This window comes from Hypomesus nipponensis, chromosome 3, assembly GCF_054491055.1.
Source record: "Hypomesus nipponensis isolate SF chromosome 3, ASM5449105v1, whole genome shotgun sequence".
Taxonomy (NCBI): domain Eukaryota; kingdom Metazoa; phylum Chordata; class Actinopteri; order Osmeriformes; family Osmeridae; genus Hypomesus; species Hypomesus nipponensis.
The window spans coordinates 12,502,978-12,529,142 of NC_140363.1; the positions used below are offsets into that span (position 1 = coordinate 12,502,978).

Sequence of the window (26,165 nt, forward strand, 5' to 3'; positions counted from 1 at the left end):
CGTTTTTCCGTACAGTAGGCTAAAATTGTATTTGGATCAACAACTGGGCGTCCCATCACCTGGCACAGTTTTCAGGTTTTGATCAACACACAGGTAATATTTCTCAATGTATTATCACAACGTTACTTCTTGTTATTTCGGAGGCATTGATCTGTACGAAGATGTTTTCAGAATTGAATGATTTGTTTCATTCTAAACCAAAGCTGCTTATTGTCTAGTTTGACTGAATGTAATAATAATGTATTATTATGTAGTAGTATAGCTCACAGTTTGTTGTAGGTTTACAGCTTTTCACCTGCACCTCGACATGTTATCGGGTGTGCGGCACTTTTTGGCTTCGGCACTGTCCGGTTCGTTGTGCTGCGACTGTCTCAGCCGCGCGCGTTGCTTGCCGTCCCGAAGCTTTAGTTGGACGCCGAGACAAATGAGCAGATGGAACAGTCAGGAGAGCAGCGAGCCTCTGGAGGACAACCCGAGGGTCCTCATTACAGGTGATTTCATTTAACTCTATGCTGAACAACCTTACTTGTTACATTGCAAATAGTATTCTGTGTCCTGTGGTGCTATCAACATTAGACTGCAGGCGTAATATGTCAGGTTTTCGAGTTGTTTTCAGTGTCCAGTGAAAGCTATTTACACTCATTACAATAGGCGGTGAGCAGACTGTGCTGGTGACATAAAAGATCCAGAAAGAGACAGGGTGGAGAATAATAGCTGGTGGCTGGTCGTTGGTTTTTGTCTTTAGATAAAGCTCTGGTAAAAACAGAAAGGTTGAACAAAGTGTGACAGTTAGTCTATAGATAATCTGGTTATTCTCTGCAATTTTGAAACAAGTTGCAGATTAATTTATTACCTGACCTGTTATCATTTTCTAACTGTATTTGTATTATTTGTTCCCCATTAAAAGGTGGTCTTGGACAGTTAGGTGTGGGGCTTGCCCAAATGTTGAGGTGAGAGATTTTTCCTTCTGGATGTACATTTGCGGCAGATTTGAACAAAGGTTAGATCATGTTCATTTGTGCATGTCTTTGACTCATAGGAAACAATATGGAAGAGATAACGTTATCCTCTCAGATATCAAGAAGCCTCCATCAGAGGTGTTCAGTAGTGGTAAGCCAGAGGGAGTCATTCAAGTCTCCATTTCCTCAATCAAAATCACCTACTTGTTGGGCTTCACGTTATCTTCATTGCACGCTACATCCCATCTATCTCATCCCACCCGCACAGGTCCATTTGTGTATGCCGATGTGCTTGACTACAAGAGCCTACGGGAGCTGATTGTCAACAATCGCATCACCTGGATGGTGCATTACAGCGCCCTGCTGAGTGCCGTTGGCGAGGCCAACGTCGCCTTGGCACGCAAGATCAACATCACAGGTCAGCTTGAATATCATACACACACGCCATGTTCAATATGCTGAGCTGGCCTGACTCCTTCACTGTGTTGTTTGTTTACAGCTTATTTCTCCCTCTTGTTGTATTCCCAGGCCTTCACAATGTGCTGGATCTGGCTCTGGAGAACTGCTTACGTCTCTTTGTGCCCAGCACCATCGGAGCCTTTGGTCCTTCCTCCCCCCGTGACCCCGCACCTGATCTGTGTGTCCAGAGGCCTCGCACCATCTATGGGGTGTCCAAAGTGCATGGAGAACTAATGGGGGAGGTGTGGTCTATGCATGCCTAACACTAATGCATGCATACACATTAAGCAGACACAGGCAAAGACACATCGTAAATGTTGTGTCGAGTTGTAAATGCCTTAGTTGCTGGGAGTCTTGGTGCATGAAGTCACTATTTGAAATGTTTCATTTTTGAGTAGATAATATGTTTCAGGTTGGAGTGGACCACATGAGTGACCACATACAGTACATAAACTAGTTGATTATTGGTCTACTTCCCGTGTTTACTCCTTGTCCATCAGTACCTCCACCATAAATATGGACTGGACTTCCGTTGCCTACGCTACCCTGGTGTGATCTCAGCTACCACACAGCCTGGTGGAGGAACAACAGGTCACTGCTATCCAATCAGCAGTAAACATCACTATGAAACATATAGTGAATATCAATAAGATCTAAACATGAGTGATTCCCTCTCCCCAGACTATGCTGTTCAGATCTTCCACGATGCCGTCAGCAGTGGACATCACGAGTGCTACTTGCGTCCCGACACCCGCCTTCCCATGATGCACATTGCCGACTGCCACCGCGCCACTGTAGAGTTCATGCAGGCCCCGAAGTGTCAGCTATCGCTGCGCACCTACAACATCGATGCCATGAGCTTCACCCCAGAAGAGGTGGCACAGGAGATCCGCAAGCACCTGCCACACCTCAAGGTCACCTACAAACCTGACTCTGTCCGCCAGACCATCGGTATGTTAATAGACAGAGTGGGGCTTATTCAGGCCAATTCAGGCTGTGTAAAAAGTGTTCCAGACTACAGTATATGAACCTTTGATCCTTGGTGACCTTTAGAATTATAATAATACATGTGAGGAATACATTCTGCTACTGTATTTTTCAATGATCTAAATCTTGACTACCTGCAGCTGACAGCTGGCCAGTGAGATTTGACGATTCCAATGCTCGGAGAGATTGGGGTTGGAAACCAGACTACGGTCTTGAAGAGCTGGTGATAGATATGATCACATCCATCCGCAACAAGAGAGCCAATGACGGACTACCAGTCAGCTAGCACAGCCTTTTCCACTGAGACTGTGCTACCAGTACACTTTCCATTCAAGTCCTCATCAGTGTGGGTTTGCACTATACAGAAAAACCTCTTTGACCTCGGACTTTTCTCCCAACTAGGACTCATCTGCAAGTAAACCAAAATTCTGTTTAGAAACCTTGAATCTTAAGCCAGAGGCACGCAACCTGTATCACAACACCGGACACTGACAAGCTGATATCCAACCTGCCAGATGTATACATGAACTTGGAATAGTTGGAACACTATCCAAAAATACAGGCAGCAAACTGCTTCTTACTTGCATGCCTTAATCGTATTCAGGGAATCACACTGTCAATCATTCTCTTTTCTTGTGAATATCTTCATTTTTTGTTGTTTTAATTGTGATAAAAAAGGGTATGAGATTCATAGAAGCTTAGAAAAACTTTTTTTAAGGGTATTTGAGAGGTATCTGGGGTTGGGTGCACAGTGGTGGTATAATGGAACATCACAGAGTGATGTTACACTGTAAAAATACACTGTAGTTGTGATAAATAGGGACACGCCAGTGAGAAACATTTTACAATATAGCTGAAAATGTTTCAGAAAGCTCACAAGGTTAACAAAATGCCTGCATTCACATGTAACTTCAACAGTAGATCTACACATTCAAACATTTCTTTTACCAGCATTGTGTGATTTGGAGTACAAATTCAAGCAAAGCCTTATTTTCAAATGTTAAAACTGTTAATTTCTGACATTTGTGAGTAATTCATAAAAATTGCAGTGTACTTTAAATCAGAAAAAAAATAAATTGTATCCTAAAATCAAGTATTACATTATTTTCAATGGAGGGTGATAATAATATGATAATACACTTGTCAGTTTAGCTGTGATGGTTTGTCATGGAAGGTAGGATAAAAACGTGTCTGTCTACAACAAAAACAATGTAGATATAAATTAGTTCAATATCAACCAATTACACAGGTCTATACGCTGATACATTATTAAAATGATCATATTGAGAAGTAACAATTTGTAGTTCATCCAGGCCAACTATAACAATTTTGTTTCGTGACAGGATGTGTACTTGCCTGTTTACTTTTAATATGTTGACTTTTATTTTGAACATTTCATAAAAGGACCCTACCGGAAGTGTAAACATTTTTGGAACTATTTGCCGCTAGTAGTAGTCCAACTGGCCTTGGAAAGAATCTAATGTAATAAAGAACCCAAAATCAGTTTAGACAAACCATGTCCACACTGAAAAACATACTTTGGCCTCAAGTCATACTATTTGGCGACTCAATCACTCAGGTAAGTACTCGCAGTAATGAATTAAATTCTATTGAGGACATAGTAGCCTGTAGTGACTTTGTGTCTAGTCAGTTGCTCAGTTATGCTAACGTACTGTACCCTTTTCAGTACTCCTTCTCATCAAGCGGTTGGGGATCAGATCTAGCCAATAAACTAGCCAGGTGAGTTTAACTAATACAGCTGAGTATTTACTTTTACTCTATCAGTGTATCCGTGTATCTGCTTCTTAGCTTAAATTTGACTACTAGGCCACATACATTACATTCATTTTAGAATCTTGGGGACATCTGTCTTGTTCTACCAGAAAATGCGACGTGGTGAATAGAGGGTTGTCGGGCTACAACTCCAGATGGGGCAAGATCATCCTTCCTCGCATTATCTCTGGCGACAGAAGTCCACACAACAAAATAGCAGCAGTAACAGTCTTCTTTGGAGCTAACGACTGTGCCCTGGCAGGCAAGTGCAACCACAGATGGCTTTAACGTCACAGCCTCTGGTAAAAAGCTTTATGCTGCTGTAGAAATATTGAACATGATAAGGAGATGTTATTTATTGTTTTTCCAGATAAGAACCCAAAGCAGCATGTCCCATTACAGGAGTACTCGGACAACCTTAAGGAGATAGCTAGGCACCTAGTGTCAGTGGGCGTAACTGCTGACAAGGTAATCTTCATCACTCCACCTCCTCTACACGAGGCAGCCTGGCAGAAAGAGTGTGAACTGGCGGGTTCTCCCCTGAATCGTCTAAACTCAGTGGCAGGTCAGTATGCTCAGGCGTGTGTGCAGGCAGCTGGCCAGTGTGGGGCTGACATACTGGACCTCTGGACTCTCATGCAGAAAGATGGACAGGTGAGGTCCTCTCATGTACCAAATAAACCCCTCCTTGTCTGCATGTTACAAGGTGTCATGGATACCACAAATACATTAGACATACTCTGTGGTACAACTCCCCTTAATATCCAGGATGTTATTGTAATTTACACTAATTTAGAGTCTGTTATTATAGAATGATGCTGATGCCATCTTTGGTCCTCTGGTTTTCCACAGGACTTCACAGAGTTCCTCTCAGACGGGCTCCACCTTTCGTTGAAGGGGAACCAGTTTGTGGCGGAGCAGCTGTGGAAGGTTCTGGAGAGAAGGGTGGTGGATCTTCCCTTCATTCTGCCCTACTGGGGAGACGTCGACCCCGAACACCCTGAGGCCAGCTTGCTCTGTGACCGCTGACCTCAGCATTCAAGACTTCCTAGTATTAACACACAGCATCATCTATTGCCACATCAGAGACTAGTTTATCTGGAATGTTAAGATTCAGCAATAATTTCTTTTGATATAAATGTATAGAAAAATACAATAAAATATTTTATTTTTGGAATGCGAGTTGCATTTGGTCATACAGAAACACAAGACAAAATGACACATTAACATCAAGGCATTTATTGATCCAGATTATTAAGTACTTACTGTACATAAAAACAGGGCAAGAAGCCAGATAACTGGCCAGTGTGAAGAAAATTTCACTCAAATTTAATGTACATCTAATATAAAACATTTAGCAAAATTAAATTAAAGACACCAAGGAGTAGCGTAAGCTAATGGCAAACTGTATAGTGGCACATATGCTTTCAAAACAAAAGTTATCCTCAAGCCTACGTACATTGGAAATTACATTTAGAACTATGAACAGAAGTTCTTGGAAATCACTCCAGCTAGTTGGGTGCAGTATTGCCATTTGAATATTCAGCTGTGTGGATTGTGAGTATTTGTCTACTGCTTACAGTACAGTTACAGACATAAGGACGCATGGTAGCAACATTTACAGGCTCAACTTCAGAAAGGCACTACTTAGTTATTTTCATATGGGTAAACCCGAAGCTGGAAAGTGCATGATAAACACGACTTGACAAGAATATATAAAATAGTGATAGTTGTGTGGATTTCTCAGCCTCCTAAATCTTGAGTTGTCCAAAACTTGGGATGCAGATGACAGTTCACAGGGCCACATCAAACAGGAGTGACCAGCATAAGGACCCACAACAAACACATGATTTCAAAACAAATACAGGACCATACAACTTCCAGTGAAAATACCAACACAAGTGCAGCAATTTTCTCTGTCCAAAACAGTTGTTTGCTAAATTCAGTCCAAAGATTTATTTAGTGTGTCACAGATCTGAGAAATGCAACTATTCATCTAAACATCACACAATTGTTAGTATCCAGACTAGATCATTGTCACAGATTTCAGATTTTCCTAATGACTTACAAGAACAACTAAATGGATCTTAATGCCATCTGTAGTATCCTGTTAGACCCCTGGGTTTGTGTATCCACTACTCCTGTATCACCCTCTGTGTGCCTGTGGGTGTGCATTATGATCATGTATGGGTATGGCATCTACTATCCATCTATTTATAATTCATAATATGGAAATATACGAGCACTGGTATGCATGTTCCCCAAAGTTTATCCTGTGTGTGTGAGAGTGTGTGTGTCCCTCAGCATTCTGTCTCCTTACTGTCCACGCAGGCCTGTCTCTTGAGCCGCCGCTGGTCCCTGGCTGGTGTGTTCTCGGTCAGGTCCTCGTAGGAAGCCTTGGTGCCGCAGGAGGATCCGGCTGCAGCTGCTGGCACTGCGGACTGGAAGTCTTCCTCCAGCACCTCCTCTCCCAGGTGAGAGTCGATGCTGAGGTCCTCCTGGATGGTGGCCAGGGCCTCCACCTTCAGGGCCCCTGCGCTGGCCGGGGCAGGGCCGCAGCTGGGGCCTGGGGCCGGGGTACTGCTGCTGGCCTGAGGAAGGGCCCCGCTCGGGGGCTGCTGATGCAGCAGGGAAGAAGGCGTGATCCGGGCGGCGGAGAAGGAGGGAGGCTGAAGAGGCTTGACGATGCGCACGGGCGCCGACTCTGGGTTGTTCAAGAGCTCGGCATTCTGATGGTGGGAGGAGAGGAGGGGGACAGGAGAGAAAAAGGGGTGTCAGGGCAAAGTAAACTGGTTTACTATCCGAGACTGGGGGCTGGCTCATTTCCAACTGAAGTTTTGTTCAAACTTGTACTGTTTTATTTAAGGGATTACTATAGTTAACAGAAGACATTCAAAGTAAATTGGATAGCTGTAAAGGGAATGGACTAATGTCCCCAGTCTGTTTCAAGTGACACTACCAGTCATGAACAGATATCACACTGACCTTCCAACTGAGAAGCCCAAGCATGATCACACTCAGCTCACGCACTGACAAACCAACAACATCAACGCCATTCAACACTGCCCCCATAACAGCAGGCGATGCAAAATCAATGTGCGTTCGTCCTTACAAAGACAGCGTGCACTGCTCAGCCCTCACATAGACACGGCATCATCATGTGACACACACTGACCGTGCACACAGACCCCCAAGCCACGCTCCAAAGCCACACCTTTCCCACTCACCTGAGGGCGGAGCTCTACTACATACTTCCACCATCTGCTGCAGTTCCGGGAAGGGGGAGGGGCCAAGGCAAACAGTGACTGACTTGTCATTTGATCTGAATACCCAAGGTTCATTTAGAGTAGACAGATGAAAAATATCTGGCCGACACACGGCCCTTCATCACCATGGTAACACACCAGACTCTTTTCTGTGCCAGGCACTTTGAATCACCGATGTTTTGGAAACCGTCATACAGCCTGTGACAAGCTGTGATGACACTCACATGCTGCAACAGCTTCTTCAAGCTTACATATTTTTGGAGGTGTAAACCAATGTCTGTGACATTCCAGTTTGGAACAAACACTGGATTTGGTGCCAAGTCTGCCTTCTCTCTCATCACCCCATATATTGAACTTGCAAGCTGAGCCCAGAGCAGTAAGATACTTCATGAGCTCACCTAGCATAGCCTGACAACAAACTACAAAGTAGGACACATTCAAACGGTGGGCAGCTTTCATGCTCTCTCTGGAGGTTAGTAGATGTGTTAATTTTGTGGCTGCAAACTAGTTCATGCTAACAATGCAGATGCCATATGTCTGCAAGAGAATGGGACAGATCAGATCAAAATATATCAGAAACTTACACTGGGGAAAAAAAAGGTCTTGGTGTTCTCCTCATACTCCTTGTCAAGGTTCTTGTCCTACAGGGAAGGTCAATTCAACAGAGAGGACATGTCAGAGAGGAAGGATGCATCATGGGGTTTGTAGGACAGGGAGGAGCAGTGTACAGAAGGTTGGTTCTCTCACCACACAGTGAACCAGGATACTGAGAGGGATCCAGAAGACCAGGGAGAAGACCACCACAGAGCCCACAATGTTATCAGCCAGGAACTTCCCTGAGGGGCAGACGGACAAAAATGAACATTCAGTCAATTGTAAATCTTTTTTTAATAAAGGCTTTAACCAAGGCCCACGTACCAAATGTATTGATGTCCAGCTTGTCGATGAAATCCCACAACCTCTCGATCACATCCTGGACATGCTTCATGCATTTACCCTGAAAACGAAAACAACAGGATTCAAACAGGAGACAGCAATTTGTCCAGTCCTCCCCTTCCAATCCTATCCCTGTCCTGGAAGCCTTTGGGGGTTAAAGGTCAGGGCTTCAGGAAATGCTGACTCACCGCCCCGTCACAGAAGCCCACAGTGCAGGGCTTCCCCTTCCGCAAGAACAGGAAGTGACTGGTGGTCTGGACAAAGGGAACACAGGCTCCGATTTTGTCCCGGCAGCACACTTTACAAGAGTCGCTGGTCTCTACAGAGAGAAGGGGCACAACAAAGGTGTCAGCTTTACAAATGCAGCTATTTGCTGGTACATACAATTTTGATAAGCACACCAGAGGTAACATATGTAGGAGTGTATGTGTGTGTTCAGCTCACCATTGCAGGCACAGGACTGCAGGTTCTGCATGGCCTCGCAGAAGGGGATACACTCCCCCTCCAGACATCTGCCGCTGTCCACACAGACGTTGTTGTCAGGGAGGTCGTCGGGGGCCGGGCACTCGCTGCTGTTACCTGGGGGTGTATTACATGTCGTATAGCGTCAAAGGTTATGACAGGCCACAGACGGTGATTCGAGACGTGACTGTAGACCTTGGAATACTCCACTAGGGGTGAGGTCTCACCTGTGCAGCGAGACAGACCTTTACAGGTGGCAGTGATGGGCTCCTGGCAGACCTTACCGGCCTGCTCAAACTGGCAGCTCTTACAGCACGGGCTGTTCCTGTCACTGAGGGGACAGCAGAAGAACGACCTCAGTGTGCATGCGGATGTCTTCAAAATCAGAAGCAACTGTTTGGAGACACTTGACTATTGATAATGTCACTGACATTCTGTACATGTGCAAATACCTTTTATCATGTGAAAGACAAGCTTAAGCTTGTCCAATTGGCTTGTGCCAATACAAGTCGTTGTCGTCCTTCTCCCTTCTCAAAGCTCCTATCCTATGTGCGTATACTGAGCACACACTGAGTGTGTGTTCAGGGGTGTGTCTAGCAGGCCTCGTACCTGCACTGAGCGCCCTGTCTGAACTTGCACTCAGCGGAGCAGCACAGGTCGTCGTTGAGGTGGAGCAGGCCGGGGTCACAGTCCTCCCCCTCCTCCACCCGGGAGTTCCCACACACCTTGCTGTTCCTCTCCCTGAAGCACACTGGAGCCTTGAAGCGGAGAGACTTCCCTATGGAGGTCTTGCTGCAGTTTGAGAACCGCTGGGGCCGAGAGAGAGTGTATGAGAAAGAGAGACGGAGGGAGTGAGAGAAAGGGGGAGACAAAGAGAGAGGGAGATAAACAGAGAGGGAGAGAGTAAGACAGTGAGAGAGAGAGATAGTCGAGAGTAGAGTGTTAAAGGTTTTGTGGTTTGTGGATCGTACATTCTTGGCTGACAGAGTCACAGTTTGTCACTTTCACTTCCTTTATCTAGAGCAGCATGATGTTGGGACAGTACCTTGTTGTTGTAGTGGTCCCCGCTAACAGCGATAGGGTACATGACAAATTTGCCCCCATCGTCGTCGCTTGGGGCGCAGTGGGGAATGTTGTCAGGGTCATGCTCTGCCCCAAAGTTGTGTCCCAGCTCATGGGTGGTCACCAAGTCTGCCTCCTAGACACAGAACAGACAGGAAACAGAGAGAGATACAGGGAGGAAGAGAAACAAAACCATGTGGTGTCAAGCGTTGATCATCTTGACTTGAGAAATTGCTTGGCTTGGACGACTAACAAACTAGGTCAACAATTACACAATATAGGATGAAAAGTTCTGCTTTTCAGAGAAACTGACATGCTGGATATAGCTCAGTGGTAGAGCATTTGACTGATGATCAAGAGGTTGCAAGAACGTTGCTTTGGATAAAAGCGTCCAATAAATGAACACAATATGGGGTGTTACTGAGACTGGATGTGTTCATCAAGTAGAACTCACTTTGGTCAGAATGGTCTTTCCATAGTTTTTAGTGCTGGTCAATCCAGTGTTGAGGTAACTGGGCTTCTTGCTGGAGGTAGATGGATAGTAGGCTAAAAACAGAAATAAAACATTTGTTTTAAAAACTTATCTCCATACTGTTCAGAATTTAAACATTAATGTTCATTAGAAAGACCACGTCTCTGTGGGTGGGCAATAAACTGGAGGCGACAAAACGCTTCCGAATGATAACTATGAGAGAGTCCTGACGTTTTGGGCAGAGCCCCCCCAGGGCCATGGCTTTAGAGGGGGCCACGTAGGCCAGGCCCAGGGTCCCCTCATCAAAGTCCTGGTAGGTGAACAGATGAGCCAGGCACACCTTTGACGCATTGTCTGCCATGTCGGAGCTGAATTGCTGGAGGACAAAGAAACTATATTACAAAGGGGGTATTCAAAGTAAAAAAAGAAAAAAAAAAGTTATTATTTAATGAGCATTTGATACAAATGCAGTTGTGGCCTCTCACCTCCAGGAGTTTCTTGACATCCCACACCTCCTTGCCCTTTGTAGGGCTGTCCTTCATGTTGTAGTGGACCCAGTTTGTGGGCGCCATGCCTGCTGGTGGTTTTGTCGGCTCCTTGTTGATGACGATCTGGAAACGTATTACTGAGGTCAGCAGAAGTTTATGAGCTGTAGCGGCACATGTGCCACAAGTTTTACTACACTAACAGTGTCTTTACTCCCTAACCCAGAGGAACATCTTCTGCACTGACATGAGTCATATGGTAAACACCAAAGTGTTGGGATATTTCAATACTGAACACACATACTTTGGACACACTGCACTGGAAACCAATGTTAGTCACTCGGCAATGTATGAATGAATGAGTATGCATTTAACTATACATCCATACCCCAGCACACACAGACACACACACCTGTTGGATCTGCACCCCATAGTCTTTAAACTCGTTATCCCAAGTAGTGTTCCTGTAGATGTCATCCACACGATCAATCAGCTCAATCTGGTGGACAAACAGCACAACAGATGACGTTTTGGGAGAAGGAACATTCCTTCAACTGAAATGTCTGTGGTTGTGTGTTTGTGTAGTTTACCAGGTAGTTGAGGGTGGTGCTCTCCTCTCCACGGCCCATGTGCTTGAAGAAGCGGTAGTCTGCTACCAGAAGGAGTGGACAGGTGTTCTTCTTGTGGTTGTGGACCTGCCTCTTCTCTCTCAGATGGGGTTCTAGAACACCCAGAGACAGAGTGACAGACAAAGAGAGACTGGCAGTCAAGGCAGATGGGGTTCTAGAACACACAGAGACAGAGTGACAGACAAACAGTCTGACAGACAGTCAAAGCAGATTCCCACTACAAGGTCAATGTGAACCTGGTTGTATAGGGCAGTGAGTTGAAGAAACACTTGTGCATCTTGACCAGGACCCACCACTGAACTGTGCTTGAATAACAACGGACCAACCCTACTGATTATTCCTTCTGTACAAATGAGTCAGATGGATCATAGCAGGCTAATCCTGCATGACGAGGTCCTTTCCTAGTCGGCTGTATGTGTCGTACTGAGCCTTCAAGCAGAGACCTGACAGTAAACCCCATCACTCCCCAATCACCTCACCACTCCCTGTCTATTACCCTTTTTGTAATATATCCTTTCTCCTCCTTTTAGAGCTCAGGCACATTTCAATACCTCATATTGAATTCTTTATTTGCCTGGACAAAAATAAAGTTTGTCCTCCATTCTGTCACTTTCACCTGTCCTTTGGCTTCAGGTCAGTACAGGAGAGAAGTCAAGGAAAGCAGGCTTCTCTAGAGTATGGAGTCACAGCCCCGAGCTACTACAGAGCCAGGAAACGTGGGTGACTAGAGCGTGAGACCTGCGAATCATAGTCATCTGACTACGCATATACGCAATACTAAGTGCTGCCATGAATTTGAATGCCTCCACTGTGAGATGATTCCCCTCCACGTATTGTCCTAGCAGGCAGTATGAGTAGCACAAAGAATATGGTCTGTTGATAATTGACTTCTAGTCGATCCAGTGTACCGTAGTTGTTTTACATGACATTACTTTTTTTATTTTTACTTGGAGGCTTCAAAATCGCTCTGGATAAGAGTGTCTGCTAAATGACTGAATGTAAAATCCTCATCATGTAACACACCATCTTAAGCTGCATCTACAAAAGATCCACAGAAAGTGGGGCACACAAACACCACATGTTCATATAACTGCATTAACAACTGCAGTTACAACAGGAAGTCAAGGTTTTTTTTTTTTACGTTTTACTCAACTGCCAGGACAGCAGCACATATTTTTCCCTCATTAAAGCCCACACACATTCACAAACACACACAGACGCTTACCATCCTCCTGGGCATCTGCAGCCACCCGGGCCCCCTCTGGCAGGAGGTCCTGGGCTGCACCATGGACGTAACCACACACCTTTGGAGAGGCAAGGCGGCTCAGGTTCTTAATGTCCTCTGAACGGTACACCAGCAACCTGCCGTCAGGACTTGCCTTGGTGAACCTCCACAGGGGCTGGGGATGGGAGGGCAGGCAGAGGTATGAAGTAAGAACAGACAGACATGATGGGAAGGAAAAATGGATATGAGTAATAAGTGGGGGCAGAGAAGGTTTCTTTGTTTACACAGATCCTTTACTCCCAGACGAACACTATTTGTATTTAGAATAGTATTTGGAGGAGCCTTACCTCTAAGTTGTACTCTGCCTCATCAGTTAGAATGTGGGCTGAGAACTCGTCCCCATCTATGTGGGCTTGCACACGAGAGTGCTCCTCTCCTATAGACAACAAGGTGTTATTGCACAACTGAAAATGTACGTTTCTTAGAATTCAGCAGCAAATCTCAATTTACATATCAGACTCGCTCACCAACAACATGTCCAGAGAAATAGTTTTGCAGCTGGACATTATAAGGTTTTTCCTTTCCTTGTTTGTCTACAAAAACTGCTTTGAAGTCCTCAGTGAACAGGTCTGTGTTGGTGGTCAAGTAAAGCTGGAAATTTCTGTAGGGAGACAAGCGACTGTCATGTGGAGGAGGACACAGAATGACTTGCCTAAAGGCTATGGGCTACACCCCTCGTCAAGATGAAGCACCAACCACTTTTCATCTGGTAGACCTGACCACCTTGCATGCACAGTGTCTGCCACTGCTGTTATAGACAATCATTCCAGAGAATCCCTGTTAGAGTCTCCCTGGACCCAGAGCCAACTTTGAATGGTCCTGCTCTCTGTCATGTGGTCAGCCTACCTCTGGAGTGCCTTGAAGCTGACCAGGCGTTCCACCTGGGACCTGGTGTGGACATCCCTCCTCCTAACAGAGTGCTGCTGGAGGCCAGACACAGGAAGCACCTCATAGTCAGAGAGCATGAAACTGAGAGCCTCTGGAGAAGAGAGGGAGCGAATGCTGTTCATTTATTGTGTTCATTTAAAATGCTGTTCCTTTATTGTGTTCATTTAGAATGCTGTTCATTTATTGTGCTAATTTAGAAAGCTGTTCATGTATTGAGTTCACTTAGCAGACGTGTCAGATTAGTACTAATCTAAAGCACAGGGGGATTGGATCCTGCAACCTCTTAAATATGTGGTCTACCCCTGAGATATACCCATCCCCATAGTCCAGTGGTAGGCAACCCTGGTCCTAAAGAGCTGCTGTCCTGCATGTTTTAGATGTTTTCCTGCTCCAGCACACCTGATTCAAATGAATGGGTCGTTTTCAAGCTCTGAGGAAGCCGGGTAATAACCATTCATTTGAATCAGGTGTGCTGGTGCAGGGAAACATCTAAAACATGCAGGACAACGGCTCTCTAGGACCAGGGTTGCCTACCCCTGCCATAGTCATATAACAACAAGCAAGTTTTTTTTCCAGCAAATTCATAGACTGGGATGACATGGTGGGGTGTTGTCTGTCTCTCCTAGCCTTAGATCGATTGTCATTCTAAACTTAACACTAATGTCGTTTTTACACTTCTCACAGACCATCCTTACATTGGCTAGTTTTTGGCAGTTTAGGTATTTCAAGGGCTACGCCTCAAAAAGGAAGAAACGTGGCTAACTGCTTTAACTAGCATTCAGGCATAGCTACCTTTTAACCCTTGCAGCTGCTATGAGCCCCTCCACTTACTTGACAACCGTTCAATCTAGGATCAATATTACAAGAGCTACAGGAGCCACAGTAGTTGGCTAATAATAGCAATAAGTAAAGCCAAAGCGTGGTAGGCTACTGTAACGGTAACGCGCAACTAGCGAGAGCTAGCTAACTAGTTACATACCAGCTCTCTAGTTTACTAGTCTAGAGTCCTTGGTTGTACGACCACGACACACTTTTTATGTGATGTTAAAGTATTCATATTTATTTTATTGTATTTTTTGTTAGACTCGAAATACTATACAGTAATAGATATGTTTGCTGTTCACTTGTAGCTAGATGTGCAACGCTCACACTAGTAAATAATTGCTGTTAAGAGCGCATTAATATGACAGACTCGAGATAGCTAGCCTAGTCTAGCTCTAGTGTGTTAGTCGTACCATGTTGTGTAGGGTTAGCTCGTCTAACTAGCTAGCTAGCTGCAACTTACCGTTCTCGGGAGTTTTCGGTTTGTCTGAGGTTTTATGTACTGCACAATTGACCCAGAATGGAGCCAGCAAGGCAATAAATAATATAACAATATGCTTCATCTTGACTATTAAACAGATAGCCAACGTAGCGGCTGACTAACTACACTGCTGGTGTAGTTGTATCAGACATTGTTGTCTACTGTAGGCTAGATAGCCTAGCTAGCTCAGCCTATCATTCAGACTTCCTGGCTACCCGCGTTACTTGGCTAGTCTAGACTAGGTAGCATAACATCAGTAGCTAGCTCAAAGCCTACCATAAGAACAGTACAGCAGTAAAAAACTAGCCTATTTGCAGAGCCGCATGCAAAGGGAACCAGTTACATTTCCAATTAGAAAATAGCGACATCTCCTGTGTGAGATAGTCAACGATTAAGAAAAAAGGCGTCTGCTAAATGAATAAATGTAATTGTAAGAAGTATTATTTATGTCGTGTAATATACAAAATGAGTACACTACACTAATGAATTATTGAAAAAATCCTACAGTAAAAAAAAAACTTATATACGCAGTAGAAAGTTGTACTTCTACTTTGCCAACTTGTCGACTAAAGGTTTCATTACATCTCTCTCCAAATATGTTTTCATAAAAACCGGTATGACCGTCATACCGTATTAAACATAGTTAACATATTACTCAAGTTAACTCTAACTGTGGCAGATACGTTTTTCCATACAGTTTATTATAAACAATGTGACACGAGAAGTAAAAGACATGCTAAACTATTTTGGCCTGACAACTTTGACTAACCTTATCCATTCAATGTTTATGACTTGTGCCTTTTATTTTGCAAGACTGAATTACTGCCACGTCCCCTTTAACTGGCGTTGGGTGGCGCTCAGAGGAAGTGAAGTGTCAAGTCTCGCCAAAATAGAAAGAAACACACAAACTCCACTGATGAAACAACACACCACACAGCCATAGAAGGCGAAGAACACATTCCATTCTGAGGTATGCCATGTGTAATTGTGCTCAGCGCTCGGATTTGGCACTTATTTGGTAAAGAGTGCGTTCATATCCGCAAAATATGAGTTTGGAGGGGATACAACAAGAGTTGTACTGTACGTACGGTTGTGGGTGGGGTGAATTGTTTATCCTAGCAACGAACGGGTGCCGCGACAAAAGTATAGTGGACATGATCTACTTTCGAACAGTATCTATAGACTTTCAATGAACTTCTGTTGGTCCAGAATCGGTTTACTGCTCAGCTCAAGACTAGTGAAACTACACGCAGTTTTCTAACTCGAATGAACCTGTTGATTCTGATTAGGAAAAGATTTACTGATCAGCCTAGTTGAGCACCGCACAATTAAGTCTATTAGTTAGTCAGTCTCTTATCCTGGAAAGTGAATTTGCAGAGGATGGGAAACATTGTCCATGATGGCTATGGTAGCCACAATTTTACCCAGTGATTATGGTGACATCTTATGTGGTTATGTATGTTACAAGCAAGACTGCTGTCTGCAGGGGAGCAGGGTGGCTGGAAGGGAGAAAATCTGGTGGAGTCATGTTGAAGAATGTTCCGGAAGGTCAAAAAGCGCCACAGCAGCAGCAGTTCCCAAAGCAGTGAGATCAGCACCAAGAGCAAGGTAAGCCGTCCAACACTAAACACACACACTTACTCCATCTGTCCCATCTGAATCACAGGTCACAGTTGGTTTAGAGACTAAATAAATAATCATAGTACAAATGCAAATGCATAATACAAATGATCACATATCAGTATTGGTCTTCTGTCTGTCTTTTCCCCCTCAGTCTGTAGATTCCAGTCTGGGAGGTCTGTCCAGGTCCAGCACTGTCGCCAGCCTAGACACAGACTCCACCAAGAGCTCAGGTCAGAATATCTGCTTTAACACTATGTATACCTACATTCATTTAGTGTTGACAGACCTCTTACCCCTGACCTTTGACCTCTGGGTGCTGTAGGTAACAGTGCGTCAGAGGCATGTGCAGAGTTCAGGGTCAAGTATGTGGGTGCCATTGAGAAGCTGCAGTTTGACATGAGTAAGGTCCTCCAGGAGCCGCTGGATCTCATCAACTACATTGATGCAGCCCAGGTTAGAAACAGACTCAAAAACATCAGCTTGTGCCATTGTTCCTTAATCTATTACATTTCAGCATTATGCTTTATTGGGATTCATGTGATTCTATCTAAGTGCTATCTTTTATTGACCAACCAGTGGTATTCTCTCTCACAGCAAGATGGCAAGCTGCCGTTTGTTCCTGGAGATGAGGAGATGGTATTGGTAGTGTCCAAGTACGGTGTCAAAGTGGCCTCCATGGAACAGTGTGTAAGGGACTGTCTTCCGTGTCTTTATTACTAGCAAACATGTTCTCAAGGGTACAACATGTGAAAGTGACAAACTGATACTGTATGTGTATGTATTGATCTAGGATTACCATTGTTATGCGATCTAGTGATCTGAAGCTGTTCCCTGTAGGATGTTCTGCATCGTCACCCCCTCTACCTGATCGTGCGCATGCTGTGCTATGAAGATGGCCTGGGCGCCGGCAAGAACCTGCTGGCTCTGAAGACCACAGACACCAAGCAGCAAGAGTGCTGCATCTGGGTCTACCAGTGTAGCACAGCGGTGAGCTTGTGTGGGTTAGAAAGGGAGACTAAACTGTGGGAATGTCACTCAGCATGCTAATCAAATGCAGGCTCCTCCACAAGTAGAGCAGGAATGCAATACTGCTGGTCAGGATATCAAATAATGACTGTAACAAGTAGTCCTTCTCCCCCGTCCTCTGTTTGTGCAGGAGCAGGCCCAGTCCATCTGCAAGGTACTGTCTGCCTCCTTCGACTGCGCTTTAGCCTCAGACAAGCCTTGAGGTGGCAGATCGCCCATTTTAAGGTACTCAACCTTTGACCTGCCTCAAGAGAGGACCTCAGCTGCTTCATTAGCAACCAATCAGGAGCCTGGGCTGCAGTTTACAGAATAGTCAAATGACTTACCCAGCATGCCCTGCACCACATTTCCATGCACCGTCATCCATCAATCACAAAAACACACCCCAAAGTACAGTTGTTTTAATTTAACAAAACATCATTTAATGTAAATACAATGTGGTAACCAAGGATCTATCTTATGAGGTTGGGCTCTGGAAGTGACTGTTTGGGATTGAGGTGTTTTTGATAATAATAGTTAGACCTTTACTGACCTCCTTTGTAGAAGGAAGGCAGCAGGAACAGTGGTACACTGCTGTCACTCCACCCACCAGTGAGTACACACAACCAACATCAACATGCTGTTGAACCCCACAAGTATTGTGTTTACGACACCTCTCCTCATCATGCTCATTGGTACAGATGGGAGTGAATCATTCAAGTACGGTACAATAAAGACATGGCATTTCAATTGACCATGACTGTGTCTGTATTATTTAACCAGACAGCCTGTCTGGTTGTCTCTACTGTAGTCCCACCAGGCTGACTCTGGGGGCCCCTGCATCCTTATCTATCCCAGCTGGGAGGGACAAGACTGGCGCCTCAAACGCTTTCTCTCCTAGTTTATGAAGTCTGCCCAGTGGGAGGGGGGTGCTGTTTTTGTGTGTGTGTGTGTGTGTGTGTGTGTGTGGGAGGGGTTATGGATTACTGGCTGGCTGCATTGGTCACTGTTAGTCCTATCAAAGGAACACTCCCTCCCATACTGACCCCAACATTTCTGAACTGCAGGAGGGCTGTTGATCTTGATGACTTTATAGGGAATTGTGGTTTTATAGCCTCACACCTGTATTGTGATACTGTGTTGATGGCTGCAGACTAAATTGAACTATAGTATCTAAATTGAAATATATAGTCAGATTGAAATGGTTACACATGTATCTTCATTTCCTCCAGTTGTCCATTAGAGGGAGCTCTTGCTGCATTACTAAATACTGGATGAGTCTGCAGGTTAGCTGAACGCCTCGGCTAATGCTGCATTCAAATTACAGGTGAAAAGAAAGACCACAAGCGATCAATCCTTTTATAGTTTATTATTCCAGTTTCAGTTTCCCATTTCTATGCAACCTAACAGGTTAAGAGTCAATGCTGCATTAGCTGCAGTTAATTGTGTGTGTGAATTGGTGTGTGCAGGCTTACACTACCAAGACTAGTCAATGCACACAGAGGAGCAACTGGAGACAACCAATGACCCTGCGCTGAATCAAAAGACAGTTACAGCAAAATGTTAACTTCTCTTTAATTAAATATCGACAAACAAAAAAATGTAATCTATGTACATAAAGAGTAACCATCCTTTTTCCAGTGAGTTATTAGATGGAGAAATAGTGTGTCAGATTCAGGTATGATTCGCATGCTTTGTCTCCTCTAGTCTTAAGTCTAGTGGAGTTCATTCACAATCACAACCCAAGTTAAACATGTCCAACATACTGTACATACATACATACATACATACATAGTTGCTCTGCAACCAAGTCAAGATATTTACATAGAAGCCTCTGTAACAATCATTTAGAAACACAATAAACACAATTTTCTTCAGTATGAGGTCTACAAAATAAACTGCAGGAGGTGAGGAGCTCTGGTAGAAGCAGGGAAAGGCTAATTTGGGGTCTCTTACTGTGCACCTTCTTCATTGGATGGGGTCTGCTGCCATACACATTTCTTCACTGATATAAAAAAGTTTGATTTATCTAACTTCTGTCATGCAGTGTGCTTTTACAGTCATTATTGATCACTGCAAAGAAAGACAGACTTTCCTGATCTCCAATAAACTGTAGTCACTCACCGATGCGTAGGTGAACACCAAAACACCACGCACAGGAACAGAAATGTTTAAATGTGAGCCAGCTGGCTGGTCTCTCTCTCTCCTTTAGTCATTTTCTCCCACTCTCCCCCTTCATAGACAAACAGACTGTGAAAGGCTGGGTTCTCCCAGGTGTGATCTACTGAGGCCTATTTATACCCACCAGCAACCCCCTTTCACTGCCACATGTTGCCTGGTAATGGGGACAGTTGAGCGCCCCCTAGGGGATAGCACCTAGCATACTCTTGGGTTAGCACCATTTCCATCTATTGGCCTCCACTTTGGAGAACTGGAACTAGAACATATTAGAACATTTATATGCGTCTCCTTTGAAAACCATGCATGTAAATGGAATGTAAGCACTGACCATAATATTCACATAAGTGTTTGAGGCTCTAGATTATGTTATTGTAGGACTTTTAAACACTGTACAATTCACTCCAAGAGAAAACAATGGGATAAGATAGGAATGACATACTGTGTGGAAGCTTCATTATATCTTCATGTCTTCTTATGTCACGATAACCACGATAAATTAGCAGAAAGTGCATTTTATTGCAAGAGGTTATTTACTACACATTCTTGTTTTTTTGTGTTTTTAAAAACTAAATGTCTTTTTCAAAACATCTAAAAATAGTTCCCATGAGCCTTTGGGGCCTGGCCTTTAAGACTGCTATTCCCAGACAGGGTCAGTTGTCACAACAGCATTCATCCTGTGCTGCATCCAGGGCATTGGGACGACATACTTCTCTGTCCTGTTTCAGTTCGGGCTTGACGGGTGATAATGAAGATACCGAGGATACCACACAATCTAATGCACACAGAGATCGTGTTTATATCCTTGGTCTCCCCCTGTGACCTTTGATGACCTCTGACAATCTTTGACCCCAATTCAGTCCACAATGAAGTGCACAAAGGTGACAGGGAATGCTCCTCTCCTCATTGGTTCTCCTTCGATGTGGCCCAGCTAGGAAACAGGACAGAGAGAATGTTAGCTGACAGAACTTAGTATGAGTGACATGCACAAACAGTACCGGACGAACCGCAAAACTTGTTGAATACACAATGGTGCAGCAGGAGCAGCATGCGGTGCAGTAATGCTGGCAATTTTTCCTGGTCAGAAACCTGGCTTTGTTTCTGCCTCAGATATGCTATTTCATCTCTACTCATGCTTACATATGACAGACGCATGCAGTGATCCTGCTTCACAAGACAGGAAGGCTTAGGTCTGGGATTTGAACACACATACACACAGTAAGTACAGCCATGTTAGCAGGAATGAGTTAGGGGGAAACAAGTTGCAGCTGGTCTGTATTCAGACGAGGGGTTTGGTAGAGGAAGGAAGCCAGTCAGGGGTGGAGCTGGCCAGAATGAGGTCATCATTAGGGCTCAGGCCACCATGGTTATTGGCAGAGCAGACGCTACTCTGAATGGACGAGATCTGGACTGGACCAGGCTGGACTTGTCATTACTCTCCAGTCTACACACAACGCACAACAAACCCGTCCTTCTTAATATTTAAACACACACGGTACTCACCCACCACTCCTGGTCCTCCTCCCCGTCCACCACGATGACCTCCCCCTCTGAGAAGGTCAGCTCATCTGGGTTGTCTGCTATGCAGTTGTAGATGGCTTTCACCCTCTTAGGCCTCTGTTTCTGACACACACACACACACATACAGTCAGTCATAAGACAGTCAAAACAGACAAGCAAGCGACTAGAGTTCACTCTGACAATCCTCACTGCTATGGAATGTTCACAACGCCTACATCAGGGCACTCCTCTGTTATGGACATGTGACAAAACTGCAGTCATCCACTGTAGGTATCCGGTATACACAACCACTCAAGTGACAAACCCCCAAATCCTCCTCCTCCTCCCCACACACACACACACACACACACACACACACACACACACACACACACACACACACACACACACACACACACACACACACACACACACACACACACACACACACACACACACACACACACACACACACACACACACACACACGCTCTATATGGGTTAGAGGAAGGAAACGCAGAGCCTAGCAGGACAGAGAAAACACTCAGACAATGGAGAGATAATGCTGACTGTTCGTGGGACAGTGGGACTGTACAGGATACCCAGACTGACTGGAACTCAACAGACCCAGATATGGCACGGCAGGAGGCTCCGACATTATCCTCAACAACAGAAGAAGAAGCACGTGTCCAGGGGTTTAGGCAGAACTTACAGGATACGCCTTCCTAGGTACGGTGGCGGGGGGTAGAGATTGACCTGCCGAGTTCTGGGGGCAGCCCGGCACTTCCTTAGCTGGAGAAGGAACAGGAAATGACATTGGTGAATGAAAACAAGCGTTCTTTTGACGCAGCACTTCCTAAGCTGAAATGTATTCATTATGCATACACCACACTGACATACAAAAAAAGAAAAAACTCATACATTGACACTACTTAGACACTACGCGACACGTTTACTGACAGAAGGAGTAATGTAGCTGCCGCTTCATGCTCACCTGGCCGTTCAATGGACCCAGTCCTATTAGGAGGGCGATGGTTGAAGCTTTTGTCTGGGCTGAAAAGCACAATCACAGTTTCATTTAGCTGTTGATTGGCAGGGTCTCTCACATTCACATAAACACCCAGCCATCTTCGCTTCAGTCTATCTGCATCATCCCTGCTGGACCTGTGGGATCTGACTCTGCATGATGAGTTGCAGGGCTGAAGCTCAAGCTGACAGCTGCAGATGAATCATGCCAAGCTCATAGTGTTAGTTCAGTGCGTGTATGGAAGTGTGTGTTTTGGCTCACCCTGATGGAGATTTGGGTTGTGGGCCTCTGTGGTGTCCCTGTGTGCTCCCAGGCGGTCCGGTCTTAGACTGGAGGTTCATGGCTTCCATCACACTGGCCGTCTTAGCCACCGGGGGAGGGGGGTTCAACACGCCCCCAACTGGCGGTCCCAGACCTGGCTGGGCTAGGCCCTGGGAGGCTAGTCCCAGTGGACCTAGACCTGGAGAACAAAGGACCAAAACAAGCTCACAGACTCTACTTGCTAAGACAACAGCCCTCAGATAACAGTGTTGTCTCCATTTGTGTGTACATGCCTGTGGTTGAGGTGATCCTCATAGGGGGAACTGGGGGGTGCATGTTGGGGGGGTCGGAGGAGGACCTCTGTCGACCCCCCAGGTCTATTGAGCCAGGCTTCCACCCTGAGGACCCAGAGGACTGGACTATCCCCCCCAGACCAGCCAACTGAACTACAACAGAGGAAGAGAGCGAGAGAGAGACAGAGAGGCAGGGGGGAGTTATGCTTTGACAGTGAACATGTGGTTGGAAAGTGGACCCACCTTTATTGAATGTAACTGAAACGAGACAGAGAGGAACAATGTGTAGAATGCTGGCTGCAGTGTGACCTCTACTGCTGTTTGGGCTGAGCGAATGAGCAGGAGAAAGGAGCAGGAGGAAGAGGAGCAGGAAGAACAGCAGCAGCAGGACCAGGAGAAGGGGGAAGAACAGCAGCAGCAGGACCAGGAGAAGGGGGAAGAACAGCAGCAGCAGGACCAGGAGAAGGGGGAAGAACAGCAGCAGCAGGACCAGGAGAAGGGGGAAGAACAGCAGCAGCAGGACCAGGAGAAGGGGGAAGAACAGCAGCAGCAGGACCAGGAGAAGGGGGAAGAACAGCAGCAGCAGGACCAGGAGAAGGGGGAAGAACAGCAGCAGCAGGACCAGGAGAAGGGGGAAGAACAGCAGCAGCAGGACCAGGAGAAGGGGGAAGAACAGCAGCAGCAGGACCAGGAGAAGGGGGAAGAACAGCAGCAGCAGCGGAGGAGAAGGAGAGAAGTTGAAAAAGCAGAGAGCAGATCTAGAGACAGAACGCGTGAAGCCTTCCTAATGCAGGATGAAGGTCCAGGACAGTCAGGGCCAGAGGGCTACCATCACTAGCCTGATGGAGGCTGCAGAGTTGAGCTCATTTCTAAAGGAAATGGACTAATTCAGCCCATGAACTGTAAAATGTCTCTCATGTCTAAGGGGCTAATTTAGTCTAATTAACTAGGTTGCAATGGAAGAGCAGAATTTTTGTACGGCAGGGGTTCTGAACTTTCTGGAAAAGTAGCTCACCCCCCCACTCACATTGGTATGAGACCACACACACACACACACACACACACACACACACACACACACATCAGAGGCCCCTACAGCTCATATAGGTCAGAGCACCACACCAGTCATTCCGGGCCCAGACGCTAATTAGAGAAGAGGCCATCGTTATCAAAGACACGTGCCCCAACATGCGTTCTCCTTCTGACACGGTCCTAGTGGGCTGCTGTTAGAAATATGACTCCTAAAACCAGCCTGAAGGAGGGAGAGTATGGACCGATAGAGCTTCCATCCTTTCAACAACCATCATCTCCCATCATATTAATTTCCCGGTAATGTGCACTACCCAATAATATTGCTAAAAGCGTGGGCTGAGCCCTACCTATATTGCGGGGAGGTAAGGGGGGTGCAGAGGCGTTGTTGGGCCCCCCGGTCTGGGCTGAGGAGGGTGCGGTGGCGTTGAGGATGGTGCCATAGGTCTCGTTGTTCACCAGGTTGGGGATGTAGGCCCGCTGCTTGTCCTTGCCCTGGCTGGGGGCATCCCGAGACAGGGAGGCCGGGCTGGGCTGGAGGTGTGTGCTGCTGCCAGGAGTGTAACAGCTGACTGGACGCTCCTCTCGCCGGTGGGGGCTGGGCTGGTGGGTACCATACCGATAGGGTCAAATGGTCATGTTCTGGCTGCTTTGCTGCCCTAGGTGACTTATGGATTGTAGAGAGTGTGTAGGTCGTGTCTGGAAGCATAGGTGTGTATGTGAACGGTCTTCACCCTCACTTTTTCATCCAGGTCCTCGTCACTTTCGTCCATGTCTTCATGCTGCAAACACCACTCGTACTCCACGTGCACATGGGCATTGAACTTCCCTGCCAGGGCCTGGTTCAGCTGCACACACACAAGCACACACACGTGCAGACACAACAGGTCAGTAGGATGTGGAGGAGTAATAACAGAGTGACAGTGACAGACAGATGACTGACAGTGACAGACGGCCAGAGGCCAGAAAGACAGCGAGACGGAACTCACCAGTTCTTCACACTGCAGGTGCTTTAGTCTCCTCGCGATGTCCAACGGTGTCTCCCCAGATTCATTAGCTGCAGGGAGACCATGTTTGCTGTTATGGACTTGATATAAAGTAACACCTCTAGACATAACACCAGTACAGAGGCCTCCACACAACCCCTCTCCTTAAGCACAGCCAGAACCACTGGGTCAGGCTCTGTCGGCATCCAACAATAACATCGCAATTCATCTCCGTTGCTGTGTTTGTTCCTTACCGATCTCTATGGAGGCCTTGCCCCTCAACAGCAGTTTGAGGCACTCACTGTTGTCTGTCAGACAGCAGTAGTGTAGGGCTGTGCTGCCTTTAGCTGTTTGTTTGTCCAGGTTTACACTGGTAGAGGTGGAGAGAGGAGAGGCTTATTACTGATATACTGTAATTGGTCCCGGTCACATCTTTTTTTGTGGCTTCTGCTACAGGGGCCAGTGGAAGGCTCCCAGTGTGTGGACTGAGCAGTTTTGTCCCTCCTGTCTTGCCGTACCTGTTCTGAGTGAGGAAGTCCACGATGTGCAGTGAGGTCCTGTCCACCAGGCGGACAGCCAGGTGCAGGGCGGTCTCTCCATGCTCCTGTAACCATGACGACACAACAAACACTTAGAAAGGGACCATGAAAGGGACCTCTCACGCTACACTGTGTGCGTGTGTGCGTGTGTGTGTGTGTGTGCGTGTGCGTGTACATGTCTGGGTGCGTGTGTGTGTGTGGTACTGACGTGTCCGTTGGCTAGTGGGATGGGCTCCATCAGGTCCACACCCTCTGCGTAGACCTGGACGAGGGAGAAGATGTCTCGAGCCTTGACGGCATCGCACAGCGTGTGCAGCTTGGACGCCCCGTCTGGACACTTCCTCCTGGCGAAGCGCTTCTCTGTGTACTTAGCTAGGATGAAGTCCTTCCTGGCCAGCCTGCACGCAGAGAGGGGGAGAGACTTACTGACTACATGGCACACAGGAGAGAGAGAGAGAGGGGGAGAGACTTACTGACTACATGGCACACAGGGGGGAGAGAGAGAGGGGGAGAGACTTACTGACTACATGGCACACAGGGGGGAGAGAGAGAGGGGGAGAGACTTACTGACTACATGGCACACAGGGGGGAGAGAGAGAGAGAGAGAGAGAGAGAGAGAGAGAGAGAGAGAGAGAGAGAGAGAGAGAGAGAGAGAGAGAGAGAGAGAGAGAGAGAGAGAGAGAGAGAGAGAGAGAGAGAGAGAGAGAGAGAGAGAGAGAGAGAGAGAGAGAGAGAGAGACTTGGAGCCTACATTACAT

At 46.1% G+C, this 26,165-nt stretch overlaps 5 protein-coding genes across 10 annotated transcripts in view; 3 read left to right on the forward strand and 2 right to left on the reverse strand.

The window, feature by feature from the left end:
• Positions 1 to 307: 307 nt before the first annotated feature.
• Positions 308 to 3,446, forward strand: tdh2 (L-threonine dehydrogenase 2). The gene is made up of 8 exons (XM_084683260.1): positions 308 to 491; positions 908 to 950; positions 1,040 to 1,110; positions 1,228 to 1,377; positions 1,488 to 1,660; positions 1,919 to 2,009; positions 2,100 to 2,369; positions 2,546 to 3,446. The coding sequence occupies exons 1-8, from the start codon at positions 308 to 310 to the stop codon at positions 2,689 to 2,691; spliced, it is 1,128 nt and encodes a 375-aa protein (XP_084539386.1). The 3' UTR covers positions 2,692 to 3,446.
• A 377-nt stretch (positions 3,447 to 3,823) lies between these two features.
• Positions 3,824 to 5,355, forward strand: iah1 (isoamyl acetate hydrolyzing esterase 1 (putative)). Its single transcript, XM_084676661.1, has 5 exons — positions 3,824 to 3,984; positions 4,093 to 4,145; positions 4,289 to 4,440; positions 4,549 to 4,832; positions 5,031 to 5,355. The coding sequence occupies exons 1-5, from the start codon at positions 3,922 to 3,924 to the stop codon at positions 5,205 to 5,207; spliced, it is 729 nt and encodes a 242-aa protein (XP_084532787.1). The 5' UTR covers positions 3,824 to 3,921; the 3' UTR covers positions 5,208 to 5,355.
• A 39-nt stretch (positions 5,356 to 5,394) lies between these two features.
• adam17a (ADAM metallopeptidase domain 17a) lies at positions 5,395 to 15,692 on the reverse strand. Of its 2 annotated transcripts, XM_084676621.1 has the most exons (20): positions 14,949 to 15,692; positions 13,622 to 13,754; positions 13,243 to 13,376; positions 13,063 to 13,151; positions 12,716 to 12,890; positions 11,452 to 11,582; positions 11,274 to 11,360; positions 10,862 to 10,987; positions 10,608 to 10,752; positions 10,359 to 10,450; positions 9,888 to 10,040; positions 9,452 to 9,651; positions 9,070 to 9,173; positions 8,825 to 8,959; positions 8,569 to 8,699; positions 8,363 to 8,441; positions 8,192 to 8,280; positions 8,029 to 8,085; positions 7,406 to 7,442; positions 5,395 to 6,907 (listed from the first exon to the last, which is right to left on the reverse strand). In XM_084676621.1, exons 1-20 carry the CDS (start codon positions 15,046 to 15,048, stop codon positions 6,495 to 6,497), a joined length of 2,610 nt encoding a protein of 869 aa, XP_084532747.1. In that variant the 5' UTR covers positions 15,049 to 15,692; the 3' UTR covers positions 5,395 to 6,494. The 2 variants fall into 2 exon arrangements, with proteins under 2 accessions (XP_084532747.1, XP_084532743.1); XM_084676617.1 differs by lacking the exon at positions 7,406 to 7,442.
• Positions 15,693 to 15,797: 105 nt separating this feature from the next.
• Positions 15,798 to 18,348, forward strand: itgb1bp1 (integrin beta 1 binding protein 1). 3 transcript variants are annotated; one of them, XM_084676674.1, is made up of 7 exons: positions 15,798 to 15,936; positions 16,453 to 16,574; positions 16,741 to 16,819; positions 16,912 to 17,042; positions 17,184 to 17,276; positions 17,427 to 17,576; positions 17,746 to 18,348. In XM_084676674.1, the coding sequence occupies exons 2-7, from the start codon at positions 16,503 to 16,505 to the stop codon at positions 17,815 to 17,817; spliced, it is 597 nt and encodes a 198-aa protein (XP_084532800.1). In that variant the 5' UTR covers positions 15,798 to 15,936; positions 16,453 to 16,502; the 3' UTR covers positions 17,818 to 18,348. The 3 variants fall into 3 exon arrangements, with proteins under 3 accessions (XP_084532800.1, XP_084532806.1, XP_084532816.1); XM_084676680.1 differs by having other exon boundaries at positions 15,822 to 15,936; positions 16,439 to 16,574; XM_084676690.1 differs by having other exon boundaries at positions 15,844 to 15,936; positions 16,435 to 16,574.
• Positions 18,349 to 19,155: 807 nt separating this feature from the next.
• asap2a (ArfGAP with SH3 domain, ankyrin repeat and PH domain 2a) overlaps positions 19,156 to 26,165 on the reverse strand; it is a 37,689-nt gene continuing 30,679 nt past the window's right edge. For 2 of the 3 annotated variants that reach the window (XM_084676715.1, XM_084676703.1), the window contains 12 exons: positions 25,616 to 25,805; positions 25,387 to 25,472; positions 25,123 to 25,238; positions 24,872 to 24,939; positions 24,623 to 24,730; positions 24,233 to 24,485; positions 22,854 to 23,006; positions 22,561 to 22,759; positions 22,267 to 22,325; positions 21,985 to 22,064; positions 21,276 to 21,395; positions 19,156 to 20,703 (listed from right to left, as the gene is read on the reverse strand). In XM_084676715.1, coding sequence (XP_084532841.1) covers positions 20,629 to 20,703; positions 21,276 to 21,395; positions 21,985 to 22,064; positions 22,267 to 22,325; positions 22,561 to 22,759; positions 22,854 to 23,006; positions 24,233 to 24,485; positions 24,623 to 24,730; positions 24,872 to 24,939; positions 25,123 to 25,238; positions 25,387 to 25,472; positions 25,616 to 25,805 — 1,507 coding nt within the window. In that variant the 3' untranslated portion in view covers positions 19,156 to 20,628. The remainder of the gene's footprint in view (positions 20,704 to 21,275; positions 21,396 to 21,984; positions 22,065 to 22,266; positions 22,326 to 22,560; positions 22,760 to 22,853; positions 23,007 to 24,232; positions 24,486 to 24,622; positions 24,731 to 24,871; positions 24,940 to 25,122; positions 25,239 to 25,386; positions 25,473 to 25,615; positions 25,806 to 26,165) is intronic. The other variant, XM_084676711.1, reaches the window with a different exon arrangement.